Genomic DNA, 20,990 nt, shown 5'->3' with positions numbered 1-20,990 from the left:
CTGGTCCTGGCACTATAACTGAGCATAGCTGCTTTATATGGCAATGGATGATCTGTTCTGGAGAATTTAATATAAGTCATCTTGATGTAGTGGGACTTGCTATTTTTTTAGGTGCAGTTCTGTTCACAAATTTTCCAGTATTGTTGGTCTCTTAGTTTTCTCTTGGGGCAAAGAAGAGTGCTGATTTCGGTAAATTTCATTTTCCTAGAAAATATTCCATTTCATCAGCTTTTCCAAATTATTTGCCTACAGTTTACCAACATGTATTTGTGTGGGTTTTATGATTGTCACTGCTAATTTATCATTTTTTGGTGTTTCATTTCCTTTGATTAGGCTACCCAATCTATTTCATTCTTTGTTTAAAAGAAGCAGCTTCTTTCTCAAGTTTTTAAAATCAGTTTGATCACTTCTCTGATTTAGAATTTTTTAATTTCTGCATTTATCCCAATTTCCTTTGTCTTTCTTTATTTGAGTTTATTTTCTTGCTCTTCCCTATAAAACATACTGAGCTATATGCTTGCTTGCTTACTTTATTTATGTAGTAAGTTTTGTTCTGTAATGCTCAAAGCAATGAACTTTTCTCTGAGTATTATATAACTTTAGACATGTGGAATTTTTATGAGCAGTTTTTTCTAGATATTTTCTGCAAATTTTTAGTGTTGTTTTTTTCTTAATTTCTGGAAGGTTGAGTTTTTTCGGTGGTTGTTTCTGTTTTTGTTTTTCATTTCTAATTGTATTGCTTTGTTGTTAGAGAATGAAGTAAGTGCTATTTCTTCCTTGGGTATTTGAGGTTTTCTTTGCGACCTAATATAGTGCTGCTTTGTCTAAGTGGTACGCGGTACCTCGGATGGGTGTATTCCCTTTCATTGTACAGAGTTGATTTGTCTCCTGGAGTGACATTATCTATGCTTTTCACACCTGCTCTGTCCATGTTTTTATACTGTGTGCCCTTTGCTGCTACTGATGGATGTGTCAAGCTCTATGACAGTTACACCTCCTTGATGTTCTCTAGTGCCTCTGTTTTTATTGTTTTCTGTCTTGAGTTCCATACTCTGTGATGGGTGTCACTTTCCTGTTTGGGTAACTGCTATTTATTAATCACATATTGTGTGTCAGGCACTGGATTAGGTGCTACCAGTTTCTTCATTTCCTCATAACATCTTTACCACAGCTCTGTTTGCTGAGTGAATGTTCACATGTTATAAATGAGAATACTCACGTTTACAAAGTTAAGTCATTTGTACAAGGTCACAGCTGATGCGTGTCAGGGCTTAACCCGGTCGACCTGCTTCTCTCCCTTCCTTGGTCACAGGTCCTTGGCAGATGGCAGTTAGCTTCTCCCCCACCTGCCTTGCCTTCACCCCTTCCTTCAGACCCTGCTAGGACAGTCTCTGCTTTGCCTTAGGTGACTCAGCACCTGACAGGCCCCCTTCCCACACCCCCCTCACCGCCCAAACTCCCAGCAGCTCTCACCAAACCAGAAGTCCAGCCAGCAGGGAAGGAAGGAATGTCAGCTGGCCGCTTTTGTGCAGCAGGCATGGGGTAAGGGCCAGCCTGAGGCAACATTGTGAAATTCACAAAATAATTCCTTGGATTTCATTGAAGGCAAGTCCATCGTAGGCTTTGGCCAACTCCACTGCTCTCCAGACCTCAGCCCAGCCACGCTGGCTCTGTACTCTGTGTTGGCTCTGAAGTCAATGGCAGCTGTCTAGACTGTTCTGCTTTCCAAGAGCTTACATGGTCCGTTTTTGCATAGCTTCATGTCCTAAATTAATATCATTTTCAACTGACTGCTTGTATGGATACATTCTCCTTTTACATGGTCTTTGCCATCTCAGCAAAGGCTCCCTTAGCCCACGCACCCGGTGCTCAAGCAAACAGTCTGGGCACCTTCGTCCTGACTGTCCCTTTGACATAACACTCCAGTAAGAATCAAGCCCCGTGGGATCCACCTCTAAAAACCATTCTGTATCTGCCCACTTCTCAGCGCTCTGCCTTCTTCCATGCCAGCTTCATCACGTTCCTGTATTTTTACAATAGACTCCTAACCCATCTCCTGTTCCCCTACTCTCCACACAGCAGTCAGAGTTCTTCTTAAAAATCACGTGAGTTTCTTGCTTGCAACCCTCCCGTGGCTTCTCAGTGCTTCAGTGTAAAGCTCATACTCTTGACCGTGGCGTCCAGATCCCTCACTGGTCGGGCCACAGGTGTCCTCCTTCACCGCCCACTTGGCCCACTCACCTCCCACCACCCTGGCTCCATCTGTCCTGGGCTGTGCACAGCTCAAGCTCCCAAATGCCCTGCCCACACCCCACCGTTGCAGGGTGAGCTCCTTCGTGTCATCCCAATCTCAGTTTAAATGTCACCTCCTCCAGAGACCTCTCCAGACTAGCCAGCCTGGTCCTTCTGGGGCACCCTGTTTTGATTCTCTGTGTTCCACATGCCACTATTTAATACTTTCCTTGTTTGCCTTTGTCTGTGTCTTGTAGACCATAAGCCCCAAGAAAACAGGGTCCGTATTTCTATGCCCAACTCCTAGAATAGGACCTGGCTCATAGTGGGTGCTGAAGAAATAATTTCTGAATACATGTGCCTCATCTCACATCAGTGGGCCTTCTCTTTTAGCGCCCATACGATCTCCTGGAGAACTTTAAGAAAAGTACAAGTCCTTGGGTACCACCTCCAGGGTGACTAATTGGGGTAGGGTCTGCTCGTTGGCATTTCAGTGGGGGCTCAGGGTGAGCCTGAGGCAGTGGGGTTGAGATTTGAGGCACGTTGTTATCATTTGATAAGCGCTTTACACAGCCATGTGCCATTTAATCCTAACAAACATCTAAAAAATCAATCTCAAGGCCAGGGATTCTAAATTACAAGGCTTATAATAAAGTGTTTTTTCCTCTTGAAAAGGTAATACGTTCACATGCCTCAAAGGGCAGAGCAATATAAAAGGCTGTACGATGAGAAGTCTCCCCACACTATCTCCCCATCCGACTCCCTCCCCACAGCAAACTACTTTTATGAGTTGCTTGGATACATTTCTGGTGCTTCTTAATGCAAACACAAGACAATTCCAGTATATGTTTTTGTTTTTTCCCCTTTTAAACACAAAGTAGTAATCCACCTGTGCTATTTAGCATCTTGCTTCTTTTTCACTTAATAATATATCCTGGGAGAGTTCTTCCATCGGGGTACATAAAGAGCTTTCTGGCCTTTTAGCTACCTTGCCTCCCACGTGGGGAGCTACCATAGTTCATTAAGCAGCCCCGGAGATGTACACTTGGCGTATTTATTTTTACGCGGCAGGGAGGTGTTGCCAACCATGCTGCACGTGTAATCTTGCACCTCCATGGTACTTTGCACGTGTAAGTGTATAGGTGTAGTTGCAGGATGAATTCTCAGAAGCAAATTGCTGGGTCCAGGAGTTATATGCCTTTGTAAGGTTGATGAATGTTTGCCAGATTTCTCTGGCTTGACTATTTTGCATTTCCATCAACCATGAAGGAGAGTCCGTATTTCCTATAACCTTTCTAATGAAGTGTGTTGTCAAATTTCGGGGAATTTATGAACTCAATAGGTAAGAAATGCTACCTCATTGTAGTGTAAGCTTTTCTTAAAACAATGCTTTATTTAAACACAAATGGCATGCAATAAATGACAAAATTTGAAAGGGTACAATTTGATTGGTGAGTTTTGACATATATAAATGAACTCACAAGCATAGTCAACATAATGACCGTATTCATTACCCCCCAAAGTTCCCTCCAGCCTTTTTGTAATGAATTTCTTCCTGCACCAACTTCAACACTGATCTGCTTCTGTCACTATAACATTGCGTTTTTAGAACTTTTCTGTAAATGGAATGATGTAGGATGCACTCTTTTTTTCCCATCGTTATTTGAGATTTATCCATGTTGTGGTGTATATATATTAATAGTCATTTTTTTCCTGCTGAGTAGTATTCCATTTTACATGTAAGCCTCAGTTTGCTTCTCCATTCACCTGTTGGGGGACATTTAGATGGTTTGTTGTTTTGTACTATGAAAAATAAAGCTGAATACTCAGGTACACTCTTTGTTTTGACAGATGTTTTCATTTCTCTCAGGTAAATGCAGCTAAGATCCTGGGCACCCAAAGTGTTAGTTCACATATCCCCTTCGACCCTCAAACCTGTGGATTGCTTCCTGATCCTATGGGATGGACGTGGCTTGGGGGAGGGCCACAGTTAGGACCCTCTACAGCATGGGGTCGCAGGCCTCGCCCCATGCCATGGACTAAACTTGATATCACAGCTGCGTTGAGTACTGACTATTTTGAAGACAGAAGGAACACTGAGATTTTCTTTTAAAAAAGAAGCAAATGTTCATTCTTTGAAAAGTTCACATTCTGGGAGATGAGGTAGAGGAGGCGATCGATACTGGGTGACACTGTGAAGCAGGAGTATCCGACTGATGTCCTGTTTCACGTTTTGAGGCCCTTGTCCAGCTTTGTTCACTCTGGTCTGCCCATAACATTGCCTGGTATGTAATGGGCACTCAGTATGTTTATGTTGAATGCAAGAAGCTACATGTATTGAGTGGGGGTGTTATCCAACACTATTGTATTCGTTAGGGTGACTTGCCTTGAGGCAGGGATACTTGGCCTGTTATAAAGGGTGAATAGCATCCAGGTCGCTCAGGATATTCCAGGTGGCTCTGGATGGCTGGTGTGGGACAGGAAGGGTGGGGTGAGGGGCTGGAGAAAAAGGAAGACTGACAGGCTGGGGTGTTCCTTGTAAACTCTGCTAAGAAATTTGAACATCAATATTTGAACACCTTGGGAAATGACTGGCATAGCTTAAACAGTACAATGGCATGCTAAGATGTGTATTTTTAGAGATCCCTCTGGCTGCTGTAGGAGGGATGGATAGGAGGAAGCCAGATTGGAAAAGGCAGGCAAGAAGAGGCATTGGAAGAGGCAGGAGACCACTGAAGGTAACCTGGAGAAAGATGGCGTGACCTGTCTGGGACAGAGCCCAGGGAAGGGCTTGGATAAACTTACGGTAACTATACAATATGGTGGTAATGGAGAAGCAGGGAGCAGGGCCAAGGAACTTTGGAGAAGGGGATGACATCTAGCATAAAGGGTCAGACCTGTCCTTGACATTCTCCTCCAGGCTGAGCCTCCAGCTTAAAGCTGAGAGTAAGGTCAGGATGTTGTGTGTGAAAGAATTCACGAAGCAGGTAGAAATACAGAAGGAAGATTTATTAAAGTAAGCGGAGGGTCGGTTGGACAGAGCCTGCTAGAAACTACGGCCTCAGAGTCTTTGTTTCTTCTGAATGAAGTTTTTTCTAACTAGGGATGTAAATTACTTCAGTCTGTAATGGGCATCTTCTATGGTGTTCAGCTTTGTCTGTTGGGGTGTGGGGAAAGTATGGTTTATTTTGGCAACCTTTGCATAGGTAGATTTAAGTTGGAGCCAGGAGTGAATCCCATACAGTTGCAAAACCTCTCCCAAGCCACAAGGCCTGCATGGCTGAAGTAACAGAATCATTGAAACTGGTTATACATAGTAAATGTAAACAGAATTATTAAGGTTTGGCTGGTGGGGAAAGAGGCAAAGAAAGGAGAAAAAACTTTCTGAACGTCCCAAGCCTTGTTAAAAGTCCCAGCACTTGTTAAATGGAATTATACCAAAGATCCAAATCTCAAAATAGAAGATTTAGTGCCACCATTAGACAATCCCCTGTCTTATCACAGGATATGGTTTTTTAATTGAGATATCTTTCACACACCGTAACAGTCATGCCTTTGACATGTGCAATTCATTGGTCTCCAGTATATTTATAAAGTAATGCAACCACCGCCACCATGTAATTCTAGAACATCTCTGTCCTCTCAAAAAGAAAACCTGTACCCATTAGCAGTCACCTCCCACTTCCCATCCCCGTGGTCATTAGACACTTTATGAATTTGCCTATAGTGGACATTACATGCAAAAGTAAAGCCAGGCATTTCAAGATAAACCAGGAAAAGAAACACAGATTTGCCATGAAATGTGTGTTAATGGAGCCCTAGAGGGGACCGACCAGGTGTGAAGTCCCAGCTGTCTTCACAGTGTGGAGAAAATGTTTGCCTGCGCAGTCTGGTGCTTTCTTATTTCACAAGAACTCTCTTAGCAGAAACAGACAAGGAATTTAAATGAGGAGACGTTTTATGGAAAAACAGTACGTTATTACATCCAATGTATTGCTCTAAAATTGAGGCAGGAAATACTGAGGCCTTGTTTTAGCCATGGTGAGCTACGAAGCAAGTCCCCACCTCTCCTTGGTCTCTAATGGCCCTTCCGTCTGTGACCCATGCGATGATTCTGGGGGCAGATGCCGTTATGGTCGCACTTCCTGGGCATAACCCTAAAGTAATGTTAAGGATTTTTTAAATGGGGGGAGAAGAACTTTTATTTTTTAAGTAATAAAATACCTACTTCATTTTATTATAATGAACATTTTTGTGTTTTTTGGTTTGTTTTCTTTCTGGTTTTTGTTTTTTCCCCCCTTTTTCTTCTATTTCTTTTTCTTTTTATGTCTACATTTTTGGTTATCTCCTAAAGTTGCATTTCCTCAAGTGGATTTACTGGTTCAAAGGATACGGACACATTTAAAGCTGTTTGTACATATTGCTAAATTGTTTTTCAATGAAGTTGCAAGGAAGTGCCATTTCATCATACCCTGGTCAGTTTAGTGCCTTGAAAAAACTTTGTTTATTTACCTGACAGTGAAAATGGTGTGTGATTGTTTTAATGTGTATTTCTTGGATTATCAGCAAGGGTATGCACATATTTTCAGGTGTTATCAGCCATTTGTAGTTCCACTTTTGTGTCTTGGACTTGCTTGTTCTGGCCCTTGCCCATTCATTCCCCTGAGGGCAGACTACAGGTTGCACAACTCTGAGGTCCCTCTTCACCTTGTGTGCACTGGGGCGGCAAATGCCCTGTGAGTGGGGCAGGGCTCCATGTGAGTGGGGCGGGTCTCCATGTGAGTGGAGCTTCTGCAATTGGGCACAGTGACCAGTGGCTGCTAGGTGGATTGACTTTCTGGCCAACTCTCCAAAACTTAAACGAATGTGAGCTACTCCTTTTCATTTCCAATCCGGACACTTAGGGGACTGCCTACTTTTCCCCAAAAGACTATAGGACCCTAGTCATTTAAGCAAGACTACAGGACCCTAGAGCATTTAAGCAACACTTCAGAACAAGGAACCTGCCCTGTCCATGCCCCCCTACGGGCACTTTTCCTCTGAGGGTAGGCTGGCTTTTGAAGAGGGCCAAGAAATACTATGCTATGATGTGGGTGAATCAAGCCGAATAATGCCAACTTGACAAAGCGAATTGTGTTTTGCGTGAGAGAAGGGTAATTTTGCTGAGTGGCTCTACAAACAATATGCAAGGGGAAACCCCTCTAACAGTGGAAACATCAGCCATTGCAACTTCCAGTTTCCCAGAAGCAAGGCAAATTTAAAGCATGGTTTCTCTGTGGCCTGAATTGCTCTCCACTTTCCTGATGACTGCTTCAAGGCATTTTGAGATGCTTTCATTGTCCCTTGGTGAGGAGGAACCAGAGACAAAGGAGCAGAGTGAGGTGCCCAGGGGCTCCCTGAGTTACCAGCTGGTGGCTGTATCTGGGCCTCACGTGGGCTCAGGGTTCTTTCCTGTGACTGCAGAAAGAGGCTGGGCCTGTCCAGGCTCCTCCATTGAGATGCTGAGGACAAAACTGTGCCTGGAGTTTTGGTTATCCAGAGCGGGACATCTTATCCCCTGGTGGGCCGAGAGCAGCTGGTGTGGTGGGCAGAGGCTTGCTTTAGAGGCAAGGTGGTGGTCAGAACTAGCTGATGTCATGGCCACCGGCGGAGGGATATTGGTCAAGTTTCTTGGCCTCTCTGAGCTTCAGTTTTCTCAGTTCTTGGGGGCCTCCCCTTGTTAGTGAAGAGAATGCGGATACATTATGCAAAGTGCCTTTCTGAGAACAGCTCACTAGATAAACACTATTCATATTCTTGCTTTAAAACCCTGTGGAAACTCCAGTTGTCACCTGTTGGCCCTCTCTTCCCTGACTTGGGGTAACTTCTGAAAAAAGAGACCTACCTCAGCCTGCTTTTGTCTGAATTATCCAGAAAACCCAGGGAAGAGGGAAAACCTCTTTCCTGTTGCGTCACAGACTTGCACTAAGCAACTTGGAACCTGATAACCACACTCTACCAGACAACTGGGTGTAGGAGCTCCCCATTTGACTGCCAAGATAAAGGAGATTAATTTGAAAGAAATCTTTATGGACTGACCTCAGGTAACACACTCTTGACTTATTCTTTTATTTACTTATTATTTTGTTTATTTGCAATACCATTGTTTTTTAAAATTATTATTAATACATGCTGGTTATTTTAAAAATTCAAATCCCACCTCTGCTCTCCCTCCTTTCCCCAGCTCCTGGAAACCACCACTGTATTTGTTTCTAAGAATTTGACTCTAGATGCCACATATAAATGGAATCATACTGTCGGCATAGGCAATGTCCAAACCTGTTGAGAATTTCTGTAAGAGTTAATTTGAGCCAAACTGAAGACGTATGTGGGGAGCAAGATTTCAAATGATCTGGAGAATGGCAGTTTTGCTGTTTCTTTTATGCATATGAAATTAAGGAAGGAATATAAGGAAGATTAGCTGAAGGTGGGAGGAAGCAATGTGGGATGGGATTACACCACAGTTAAGATTATGTGCTTTCTTGGGAGTGGAGATTGGATTAAAAGGGAGTTAAGATTATGTATTCTTTTGAGGGTGATTACTGCTTATTTCAAACGTGTCTTAATCTACATGCACAAAAACAAAGGACAGGGCTTGCTTAAGGCAGAGATAAGCTTTTTACTAAAAAGTTATGTGCCTGGGGCATGACTACTCATGGTGAACTGCCCAGTTAAGAAATTATGATCAGATCACCCGTGAGGTTACTTCCCACAGAACCTGTTTTTTGTTTGTTTGTTTGTTTTTTGTGTACAGTCAGTATTTTTCTTCTCGGTGACTAATTTATTTCACTTAGTATAATGACTTCAAGGTTCATCCGTGTTGTAACATGTGCCAGAATTTTCCTTCCTTTTTAAGGCTGCATAATAGTCCATTGTATGAATGTACGACATTTAGTTTTTCCATTCATCCATCAATGGACACTTGTATTGCCTCCACCTTTTGGCTCTCGTAAATAATGCTGCTGTTTGTTTATTTTGTTCATTATTTTATTATGTTATTTTCATTATTTATTTGTTCCTGTTCTTTTTTTTTAAACGACAAAAGTACTAATATGTCTTAATTAATTCAAACGTGACATTACAGAAATACATAGAAAGGGAAAGTCCTCATTCTTGTATGTGTGAAGATAAGCAGTGTTAAAAGTTTGGTGTCTTTCTGTCAGGATTTTCGTTTATGTATATACTGACGTAATTTTTTAAAGTTGGATTATATACTGTACATGCTTAAATATTTTTTAACGTTTTATTTTGAGTTAATTTCAAAGTTCAAGAAAAGTTGCAAGACTATTAAAAGAATTCCCATATTCCCGTTACCATGTCTACTTTAACCTCTTTCCTCTCTCTCTCTCTCTCTCTCTCTCTCTCTCTCTCTCTCTCTCTCTCTCACTTTTTCTTATCTTCTGACAGTGAATTGCAGATGTGATGTCCCTTTATGTACATTATCTAAAAACAAGGGCATTCTCTCATACAACCTTAGTACAATGATCAAAATCAGGAATAGAGAATCGTTATTTAATCTATCAATTTTAGTTGGATGTCACCAATTATTTCAACAGGTTTCTTTATAAATAACAAAGAAAATCTCCTATTTTCTCAGATGATAAACGTGGAGATGACTCCCTGTTTTTTACAATAAATTGCCATGTCTCTTTCGTCTTGTTTAAACTAGAACAATTATTCGGGCTTTCTTTGACTTTTATGACATCGTGCTTTTTGAAGAGTACAGGTCTATTATTATGTAAAATGCTCCTTCATTTCAACTCAACTGATGTTTCCTCGTGATAAGATTCAGGTTACCCACATTGGCAGAAATACCTCAGGAGGGAGGCCATGTTCTTCTCAGTGCATCATTAGAAACACACGTTAGTCATCTTTCCCATCACTGATAATGTTAACTTTGGCCACTTGATTAAGATCATATGTACTGTAAAACATTTACATCCAGTGAAATGTACAATCTTACATGAACAAGTTGATGAATTTTGTTGGGTACATCAGTATAACCAACACCCCAATCAAGATTACATACTGTTTGCAATTTGATTTTTTAATTAAAAATATGATTTATATATCTTCACATATGGGCTGGTGTTTTTGTCAAGCGTTTTAGAGGAAGGTGCCAGAGTTTAGACGAGCTTTGAAGAGCATGGCATTTGGAGTCACGTAGATTCGGGGATCGATTTCTGCTCTGACACTTGGTACCCTGGGTAGAGTGATTTTTTTGGCTCTCTAAATCTTACTTTTTTTCGTCTTTAAAATGGGAAGCTTAGCTTTGTGAAGTGGCAGTATTATAGCCAATGCGGTTTATCCGAGGCGCAATTATTGCCAATTAAAAATGGGAAGCCTAAGAACTGTCACAAGTAAATTTTTTTTTAAAAAATGAACAGATCATTAGAGAAACTGGCAAAAGATATGAACACGCCATTCACAGAAGGAAACAGCCATTTGTGGAGTCAATGAACCTATGAAAACATGTCCAGCCTCACTGATGAGCAAAGAGCCTCACAGATTCATGATGCCTGGTGTTGGTGAGGGTTTGGAGAAGTGCATACTCAAATCCACCATTAGTGGGAGTGTAACCTGGCTCTGGAGGGTAGTTTGGCCTATTTGCTAAAATTGTAAATGTTTATACCTCTTATTCCAGTAGTTACTCTTTAGTAACCTATTCTGCATATGTACCTGCACAAGTGGGCAAAATATGTGTATCATTGCAACGCCATATCAAAGCGGAAACAACCCAAATGTCCAACAACAGGGGACTTGGTTATGATACAACCATGCAAGGAAATACTACACAGTAAAATGAAAGCAGTGAGGAAGCTCTATTCTGATGACATGAAAAGTTGTTCACAATGACGTATGAAGTGATAAAAGTAAATTTAAAATAGCATCTGGACTTTTAGTTTGCTTCCAATGACAAAGATGTTGTGATTCGGTGACATCACAATTTGCTGGTGACTGTAGTCTGTGATCACAGCTAAGTCAGGGCCACTTTTGCTTTGTGCAATCAGCGATTTTTCGAGCAGTTAAGCTTTGTCAGACCACATTATTCTGAGATGTTTCGGAGTGGTGGACATGCCTAAGGGCAGGCATGCGGCCATACTTGTTATAGTTAAAAACTCTATCAAGGCTAAAGTTGGGAGCAGCAGAGTCATTTCATTAACAAAGCGATGAGTTCTGTTTTTAGATCAGTTAGGAAGGAAGCATGTGTGTTATTTTAGGTGGAGCGCCAGAGTTCGTTTATTCATTCAACAAACATTTCCTGAGCAGCAGCTGTACATCAGGCATTATGGTAGGGGCTGGACTTACTACTACCTTCACGTAAACAAATAATTACTCAAGGTATTACAGGGGGTATGGCACTAGGAGACAGTGACTCGCATGTGTCACTCTAATATTGATAAAGAGGAGCCACTGACAGCATTACAATAAACACTCTCTGAGAGCAGGGACTTTGTTCTGTTCTCCACACTGAACCCTGCTTGGCACACAGGTGGCTCATATATGGAATTTGCTAAAAGAATAAGTGAATGAATGAATGAATTTATCTATCAAGTCAGTGTTCTAACAGATAACAGAAGACCCACTCATTAGGATAATTTGAGGAGCGCCAGACTGTCGTGTGGGGCTGTAGGAGAACCACAGGGGGGTGGTATCAGAACTCAGACAGGTGGACAGGTGGAGTCACACCCCTACGATGGAGGGCCAGAGGGGATGAGAGGAGTCAGGTTACAGGAACTGGGAGGGAACCACACTCACTCTCCCCCGACCCACCCCATCTCCTGCCTAATCTACCCATGAGCCAGAGGCTATAGCCAGGATGGTGTCCACCTCCACCAGGCTGCCAAGAGCACCTCTGAAGATATCTGCCCCAAACTCTCAGGGCCTGACACTTTACATGCATCGCACCAAACTCCACAAATAACCATGTGAGATAAGCAGTATCATCTCCATTTTACAGCTGGGAAAATAGATGGGATTAGTTAGGTAATTTGCTCAAGTTATAATTAGTAAGACACAGAACTACTATTCTAAGAAATGCCAACACATATGGAGATTTAAGCCGAGGATGGGCCAGAGTGACTGTAAAGATAGCAGTGCGGCCTGGTGGCCAATAGCTTTGGAGTCCACCAATGGACCTGATGGTTGGGACTAGATGGAGGGGCAACTTACTTCTCTGGGCCTCAGTCTCTCCATCTGTAAAATGGCGTAATAGACATCTTTGAGAATTTTTGTGAGGATTAAATGAGATAATGATTATAGATTGTTTGGCACTTGGTAGACTCCACTAAATGATAGGTGTTATTAAAAGAAAATCTCAGTCACATACAGTGGAAGTGTTAATTTCTGGAAATATGCCATAATAGGAAAACAAGTGGCTTCCCTCCCTCCCTCGCTCTCTTCCTTATCTGGGGTCTTTCAGTGCCCTCCCTGCCCTGGCCCCTGGCCTCCACGCCCTGTGTGGCCAACATGGCCAGTGCCTGTAACAGCAGAAGACCATGTTCTCCATTTGGAAATCAATGACCTGCAAACACCCCCTCCCTCCTAGGAGCCAGGAGAATTTGGACAAAGGGACTGAGGCAATCGTTTGGATCATCAGAACTTTTTGACTTTGATCCTAGATTGTCATGTTTTCTGATTGGCTTTTAATTGATCAGCTTCCAGGCGCAGAGTACACTCTTTGTTACTAGATGCTCGGTGCCTGATTAGTTATATTAGTATTTATACTCATCCTGCAAAATGGGTATCACCCTCATTTTACAGATAACTGAGGCTCAAAGAGATTAAATAAATTTGCACAAAATCATACACTTGGTAATTGGCAGAGCCATGCACATTTGAGTCCTTCTGCCTCCAAATCCCGTACTTTTCCTTTCTCATACTTTCTGAAGCATTCAGGATACTTTCTGGAGATGAAAAAGGGTTAATTATCTAACTATAAAAGCAATACCTGGTTATAGTAGAAAATAGGTAAACTAGGAAGAACATTTTCACATAGTTGCATCCGTATTTTCTATATAAGTTTGTATCTTGTGTGTTTTCCACCTAACATTATAATGCATGCCTTGTTCCACCGTTTTAGAGATTCTTCTTTTCAGCGGCTGCCCAATAAACCCTCAGCTGGATATTCCATTATTTACTTCAACAATCTCCTGTTGTTGACCTTCCAGTAGTTTCCAATTTTTCGCTGTCAGCCACAGTGCTGCAAAGAACATCGTTTTGTTCAGAAAGCTTTTTATGTTTGCCCTATTTCCTTAAGCTAGTTTCCCAGAAGTAGAAATACTGGTTCAAAGGCTACTAGCATTTTAAGTCTCTTTCTCATATTGCCAAATTATTCCCCCAAAGTGTGGCACCCATTCCTTCTCCTGCCAGCAGAGCTTGAGAATGTTCTGAGGGGAGTTTCCTACTCTAACCAGCCTTTTGTTTTGTTCCCAAAGCCTTATAAAGAGAATGGCCCAGAGCGTGGTGGAAGTAATGGAAGACGCCAAGGGGAAGGTTCAGGAGAATCTCCTGGCCAACGGAGGTAGGTCGCTCGAGGATTCTCATTTCAGTGCCTTCTCAGCTCCTGCTGGCCCATCGGTAGCCCTAGCTGTGACCACACGGTGATGACTGAAGTGACACTCACGTCCCCAACCCCCGAGCCTCTGAATTGACAGAGGCCATACACCCCACTTTCCGCTCAACAGCACCAATGTTTTAAAGACATACCCCTTTGCCAGTGTATTATCCTGTTGTCTCCTTTCTAAAACGTTCAGCATTTCTTACCATATAGCTAAAGTCCTCAATGCAATTTGAAGTGGAAATGGGTTCAGTGGGGGCCTAATGGTTGTTTGGCCCTTCCCACCTCTATCAGTCTCCTCTCTATCCTGCATGGAAAGTTCCAGCCTGTTCCCCACCCCCCAACAGATTTACCCCTTTCCCCAAATGAGGCTGAAAAATGCCTTCACATGCTCAGGCTGAAGACCTCAGGCTGAAGTCTTAAGTTGTGCTCAGTAAATGAGAGTTAGACCAAAAAGGTTTTGGTCCATTAATTGCGTACATGTAATGTGAATGCGCTTAAAATGTGCAAGACAAAAAGTCTGCGACTTTAGAAACTTTAGAATTAGGTGTTTAATATCTGTAGAGTTAATTAACCCTGTGATTTTATGCATGTATATGTACTGAAAATGAGAATATAGATTCTATATTTACCATTCATATCATTTGTTACCCAGAAATTTATATTTTGTCACCTCCTGGCAACCTTAAAGAGCTTTTTATTTGCTTGTTTAAATTGACAAATGGAAATGTTCGTACTCCTGAACTTGGCTTTGTATGCGAACGAGGTTGAGTAACGCCACCTTAATACATTGCAGGTTTGAAGGAAAAAATGAAATGTTTAAAGAGTAGGTTATGCATTGTTTGCCGTGTTGTGTTCAGTGTGGTCCCTGCATGTCTCTGGGAAGGTGGACGCTGGTCTGGTTGTAGGGGTACAGTGATCAGGTTACGACACAACTTCGTAGCTTGGTCTCGATATCCATATGACACAGCAACTGTTTTATTCCTTTCCCCTCTTCCTCGTGTGTCCCCTGCCTCTCTAGAAGCTCTGCATGTGTCCTGGAGTGGGGATGCTTTGACTCTGAGGTTCCAGGTGGACTTCTGCATCTTGGTCTTGCAGTGTACTTCTTTCCCTGATGGTATTCCCAGCGTCCTCCTGCCTGCTCATGGAGGCTGGCTGCTTTGTGTGCCCCGGCAGCTCAAGTGCCAGGCTTAGCTTTGTGCCACCTGGATGGGGCTCACGTGTACAAGCAGCCCGCTTCTCTTGAGCCTCCTGAGGGAGCCCCTGTGTCCACACAAGCCATTCCTGGTTTCAGCTATTAGAAGGAGCCATTTGCCTTGTGTTTTCTCCTACCTTCTCAAGCTGATAGAACTGGAGCCCGCAAATCCTTTTGGGACGAATACAAATCTTTACATATTGGAATGCAATCTGTTTGCTACACTGAGATTTCTAGCTAACGCTAGTAAAAAAGAAAAAACACTATTTTGTTAAAAAGATCAGTTGGTCTCATTTCCCAGCAGGTAACTCCTAGGGCCCTGGACGGAAGAGCTGACTTATGATTGAGAACTGCTTTTCTACATAAAAACCTGGTCTTTAAGGCACAAGGATTCAAGTTTACATTAAAATAGTGATCCAAGGGCTTACATTCTACTCAGCAGTCACATTACTTAATATCAGGTGTTATGATTCTGTCACGTCCATCCGCAGTCCAGATGGCACCAACTCTAAGAGATGCTGCCTCTTTTCAGGAGGAGGGCATTCAGCTTTGTTTAATATGTTTCCTTACTCTAGGCGTCCTGTGCATTGGGTCCCTGTGACTTCCAAGACTTGTTCTATACTCCAGGCCTGTTCCAACAAAGGTCAAGGGTGCCAGGGCGTAGTAAAGGCTCTGAAAAGTACTCCAGTCCAGCGACCTTACCAAACTTAGTTTGGTTTAGGCTTCCTGATAGCATTTGGATGGGGAAATCTTTTTCTTCTTCAGAGCATAGAACTGGTGATTGACGGAACTAACTGGAGGGACTCAGGGTAGCCCCGGCAGGTGGGGTTTTAATCCGATCTCCTCCAGAGCATACCTGGAAATTTGGGTTGCATGGAGGGCCAGCAGCCCCAACCTCGGAAGCGTTAGATCTGGTCCTGCTGCGCAATGCACTGTGTGGCCTTGGGTCTTGGTTTTCTCCCCTGTCAGTGGACTTCATCCCTTTATAGGCTCTTAGCTTTGCCTGGGCACCTTTTGTTTTTGTTTTCTCTTTGCCCCTAGCTGAGCTAGGCTTGGAAGGGCACAGATGCATTTGATGTCACCAGAAGCTGAGCAAACACAGCATTGTCTAGCCCAGGCCCTAGAAAGTGCACAGAAGTCGTGAACACCGGAAGGCCCCATTCCGGGCTCTAGTCCGCGTTGTCACAGGTCCTGGTCACAGGTCCTTTGTTGTACTGCCTGCAGGAAGGCCTGGCTTTATTTCTCACATGAGGTCGTTGCTGCTGAAGAGCTGTATGCAGCATATTTTGATGTCGAGCGAGCCTGTCTGGGTCATAGTCTGAATGCACAGGCCGTCCGTTCAAGCCCTGCACTGCTCCCTTAGAGATCGGGCTTTGCCAACTTCAGCCAGGGGAGGGGAGGCTGGCTCTTTCCTGAGCAGGCACAGTGACAGCTGCAGTGCTGGATGTAGTGGAAGGTAGAGGAGGCTGTTGCTTTCTCAGGTGGGGGACCCTCCCCAAACATGTTCTCACCAATGGTCATGTGCGTGGATGGGGCAAGGCTGCCCTTGGATGAGTGATCTAGGGCAATGGTCAGCGTCTGGAGCTGGATCTGGCATTCCAGATATGGGAGAGGAGGTGTTGGAGGAGGCCACAGTCCCAGGCCTCTGCAGGAGGTCTGCAGTGGTCTCCTTATTCGCCCTTCTCTCCTCCTTCATTCACCGGACACTCCTGCTCAGCTGTCGAGTACCAGGCACTGTGCTGAATGCTGGGCATTCAGGAAGGATCGTCCTCCCGGGCTGCTCGCCTGGGGTGCAGACCCATAGCACCATACGTACTGTGATGGAAATGGAGACCGAGAGCTTGGGGGACAGCACAAGGAGAGGGGCTGAGCCGCAAAGGGATTATAATCGTCGTGGAAACAGGAAACTCATTCTTTTTGGTCTGAATACCACAAAGGACTTGGAATTTGTGAAAATCCATGGAGATAAGAGCTTGGTCTGAAATGTATCTCTTCTGAGCAACCTGAGTAGTTAGTGAGTGAGAACAGTCACCAGGGTTATTAGAAAGGTCTGTGTGTGTGTGGAGTCCTTGCTCTGTGCCGGGCACTGTGACAGGCTCTGGGGACACAAGGATCCCATAAGAGCCAGAGAATGAGGGGTGATCAGACAGTGTCGTCAGTGTGATGGATCGGCAAGCATCCACGTGCTAGGCCAGCAGGGGAGGGACGACTGGGCAGGCTTTCAGGAGGAGTGGGTCTCCATGCTGGTGTTAAAGGACCAGAAAGCAGCAGTGAGAGACAGCATCAGGGGTTGAGGGTGCCTGGGCTTGGGTGCCCATGGTGTGCTGGAGGTGGGAGAGGGGTGACGGGATGGGGGAGAGATCCCAAAGCCTGCCCAGTGTCTCCTGCTGGGGGCTGGCTGTTCCCTGGCCTGTGCGATGGGTGATGGTTCCTACCTATCAGTGTGTGACCAGCAGGAGAGGTGTGTGATAAGCGTGCTTGCCCAGGGCCTGGCCCACAGCAGGGTTCAGTAAATGGGATCAGGGACTCTTGCTGCCATAGGAGGAGTCCTTGGCAACCTTCCAGGCCCACCTCTGACCGCACCCCCTGCTTTCATCCAGACATTAATGCAGTTCCTCCCAGGTCTGGGTCCTTCCTCCAAAGTCATTTCCCGGCAGCAGTGTGGCAATACCCAAATCTATATTAATACCAAATGAATTCCCAAATCTGTATTAATCTACTCAGGCTGCCACAACAAAACACCACCGATTTGGGGGCTTAAACAACAGACATTCATCTCTCACAGTTCTTGAGGCTGGATCAAGTTCAAGGTGCCGGCACGTTTGCTTTCTGGCGAGAACCGCGTCCTTAGCTGTGTCTGCACATGGCCTGTGTGAGCACATGGGGTGTCTCTTCTTATGAGGACACTTTAAATAAAAGTAAAGGACCTACACTGAGAATGCACATTAGTGCCAGACACTAAAAGCCACATTCACAAACTCCAGCACTTTGATCATGTTTAAAATGCCTTCTTTGAAACAGATCATGTTGTTGAAATCACCTCTGTCTAGTGCTTGGTTGCAGGAGACAGGAAGATGGCTTGTCTTGCGAGCAGGTGGCACCCACGACTGGCTGGGCAGTGTTCGGGGGCTGGCTGGGGGCTCTCTGGTGTGCCTTCAGGGTACTTCAAATCAGAACGATAACCCAGCAGGGGCATGTGGCCGAAGCAACTGGAAAAGGCAGGGAATTAGCCTGGTGCCCTCAGAAAAATCTCCTGACTTTGCAGGATCTCCCAAATGCCAGTCTCTGGGGTCGTCTGAGTGAGATTCTGGGGCACAGGAGTGCACCTGTGACAGTATCCCTAGGGCTGGCGGTATGTTTCTCAGAGGGGTTTCGGATACGGCCGCTGGCCAGCCAGTTGGCTCAGTACTCGGCTCTCCTGGGCGGTGTTTGCCGTCTCAGAGTCTGTCCTCTGATCTCTCCACATGGCTCAAGCTCAGGCCACCTCCGTCCGCAGAGTGCCACTCATTTGTTGAAATGTGTTTGTGTTGTTCCAGTTGATTTAACGTCCTTTGTGACCCACTTTGAATGGGACATGGCCAAATACCCTGCGAAGCAGCCACTGGTGAGTGTGGTGGACACTCTAGCAAAGGTAAGAGAAGGGCCTTCTCTCTGTGCATACTTAAACTTCTGTGACTGGGGACATCTGACCATCTGAGGTGGATCTATGTGGCATTCAGACCCGGGCGAAGCAGAGCACTTTCCAGGAGGCCAGAGGCAGGAGGTTGGGTTCTAGCTCTGTTGGGTCTCCATCCCATCTGCCTCTTGCCAGCCCTCACCAGGCCCCGGTGGGTTTCTGAGGAATGGTCTTCCATGCCCTTGGCAAGGTCAGAAACCTATGGTTGTCAGGACAGCCCTGGGAACAGAACAGGTGACCACGTGCCCGCCCTCAGTGTCTTCTAGCCCCGTTACCCGACTGGGTGACTGCATCTCACAGGACAGTCCCTTAGACCGATGGGCTCTCTGAGCTACCGATGTCTGACCCCAATCCTGTGCCCATTCACTGAGCTCCCCGCCACCTCTTTTCTTTTTAAAAGGTACTGTTGGAGAGTCAACCCCACCCTGACCTACTCCTAGAACCTGACACCCCCCACTACCTGGGTGATTGTTTCTTGACAAGAACTGTCTGCTTCGTAGAGAGTTTGGCTTAGGAGCCCTAACTCTTGAGACATGTCTGCTGGGGTTCTTGCCCCTGATCTGAGGTGAAAGTGACAAAAGGGAGGCCAGTAAGTGCTGACCTCATCGTTCCACCATCTTGGTAAGCAGTGCCCTCCAGCTTTTGCTTTATGAATAAAAGCACTGCGGCACAGGTCTTTGGGGACACTGTGGCGGTCTCACAGCCATGTGACTCCTGTTTGTCTCACTGACGATGAGTGCTAACAGTTAATGACTTCCTGTTCCCCCTCCCTGTACGATACACCAAGCCCCTCATGTGTCATGTCTCCTGCTGGCCCAGATGTCTGGGAGAGAGTCTTAGCCAGGCCAGGAACAAAGCCTTCCTGTTGTCTGCTCAGAGTGACAGAGCCACCTGGGTGTGGCTGGGAGGGCCAGGTGACGGAGATGGACCCGTCCCTGTGCAGTCTGGCCTATCTCCTCATGGCAGGCTGGTGCCCGGCTGTGTCTCTGAGCAAACAGGAATCGGCGCAGCTGCTCTTTCATCACAGAGGTCCCAGCACCTCCTGGGACAACTGGGCAGTGATTATGAAAGGCCCTTCGAGGAGGGGCTGCCTGGAGCACCTGTGCACCTTCACCACCAACCTAGAAGCACATGGTAGTTTGTGGGGCCGGCCTGGCACCCTGTCCTGTGCTAATGAACCAGGCAGGGTGGTCAGCGCTGTTCTCTGAGTCCCCTGTAATGAAGGCCCCAGAGCATATCGGGGTATCAGCTGAGGGGGGTAGAGGGCAAAACCTGGTTTCCGTCTAGTCCAGGGCAATCCAGAGAGTGACTTTAGCAGGAAAGCAGGGAGGGGGAGGAGGGCAGTTTTGGTGGCACTGCTGCAGACCTGGCACCACGCTGGGCTCTTTTATTTCTTTTACTCTTCATGTCACCCCTGGGAGGTCGGTGTCACCATCCTCCTATTTCAGATGGGAGGCTGGCTGAGCCTAGGCAGCCTGCCCCAGGGCCTACAGGGTTGAGGTATCACTCTGGGGTGGGAATGCAGGTCTCGGTTTCCTGTGCACGTGGCGCCCTTGCCAAAGAGCCTCTCTGAGGCCTGCCCCAGGAGCACATGTGTGATGCCTTCAGCCCCGGCCCAGGCCTGTTCCCCCAGTGAGAGGTCTAAATCTGTTAACTGGACTTGTCCTAGCCAAGGAACTCCTTTTGCTGGGAGAACCGCGGGGAGACAAAAGTCGCTGTGTGGCTGGGTGTTGAGTAGTGTCTTCTGGGTGACCAAGCAGGTCTCACCCTGGGAGGAGCCCGGTGTTGACACAGTCAAGCGAGGCCCTGGGCCCTCCCAACAGCTGGGAACTCAGCCGCCTTCCCCCACTTAAATGAAGAGGCGTGAGGCGTGAGCATAAGGGAGGGCTTCCACCCACTGCCGGCCCTGCACACCGCATGCAGCTTGTCACCTGGTCAGGGAGCCACCCAGCGTGGCTCTGTCAGTCTCCACAGGCGGGGGGCATGCTGTAGTTTCAAAAAAGCCCCAAAAATCTCACCGGTGTAACAGCAGGTGTATTCTTCCACCACGAGCAGGTCCACCGTGGTTGGCCGGGGGCCTGCTCCTTGCAGACCCACTGGGGGTGCTGGCTGCTGGCATCTCTGCCACCCGGAAACATTTCTGGGTGCTGCCAGGGGTGTTACACGAGGCCCTGAAGGCCTCTGCCTGCCTTGGGTGGTGGGATGCGTCTAGAAGGAGCAGGGCAGGGCTGTTTGGTTCTGCTGAACACGCCTGGCAGAGCACCGCCCTGTATTGGCCACTCTGGATG

The 20,990-nt window shown here is 45.7% G+C and overlaps 1 protein-coding gene across 10 annotated transcripts in view; it reads left to right on the top strand.

Annotated features, from left to right (window-relative positions):
* Window positions 1-20,990, top strand: part of ATP6V1C2 (ATPase H+ transporting V1 subunit C2) — a 45,715-nt gene that overhangs the window by 9,664 nt on the left and 15,061 nt on the right. For 9 of the 10 annotated variants that reach the window (XM_081069546.1, XM_081069544.1, XM_081069541.1 and 6 more), the window contains exons 4-5: window positions 13,710-13,795; window positions 18,563-18,657. In XM_081069546.1, coding sequence (XP_080925672.1) covers window positions 13,710-13,795; window positions 18,563-18,657 — 181 coding nt within the window. Of the gene's footprint in view, window positions 1-8,145; window positions 8,316-13,709; window positions 13,796-18,562; window positions 18,658-20,990 lie in introns of all 10 variants that reach the window. The other variant, XM_081069538.1, reaches the window with a different exon arrangement.

Source organism: Rhinolophus hipposideros, assembly GCF_964194185.1.
Source record: "Rhinolophus hipposideros genome assembly, chromosome: 12".
NCBI classification, from domain to species: domain Eukaryota; kingdom Metazoa; phylum Chordata; class Mammalia; order Chiroptera; family Rhinolophidae; genus Rhinolophus; species Rhinolophus hipposideros.
Note: the sequence above shows the minus strand (reverse complement) of the source record. Positions and strands in the feature narration are given on the sequence as shown.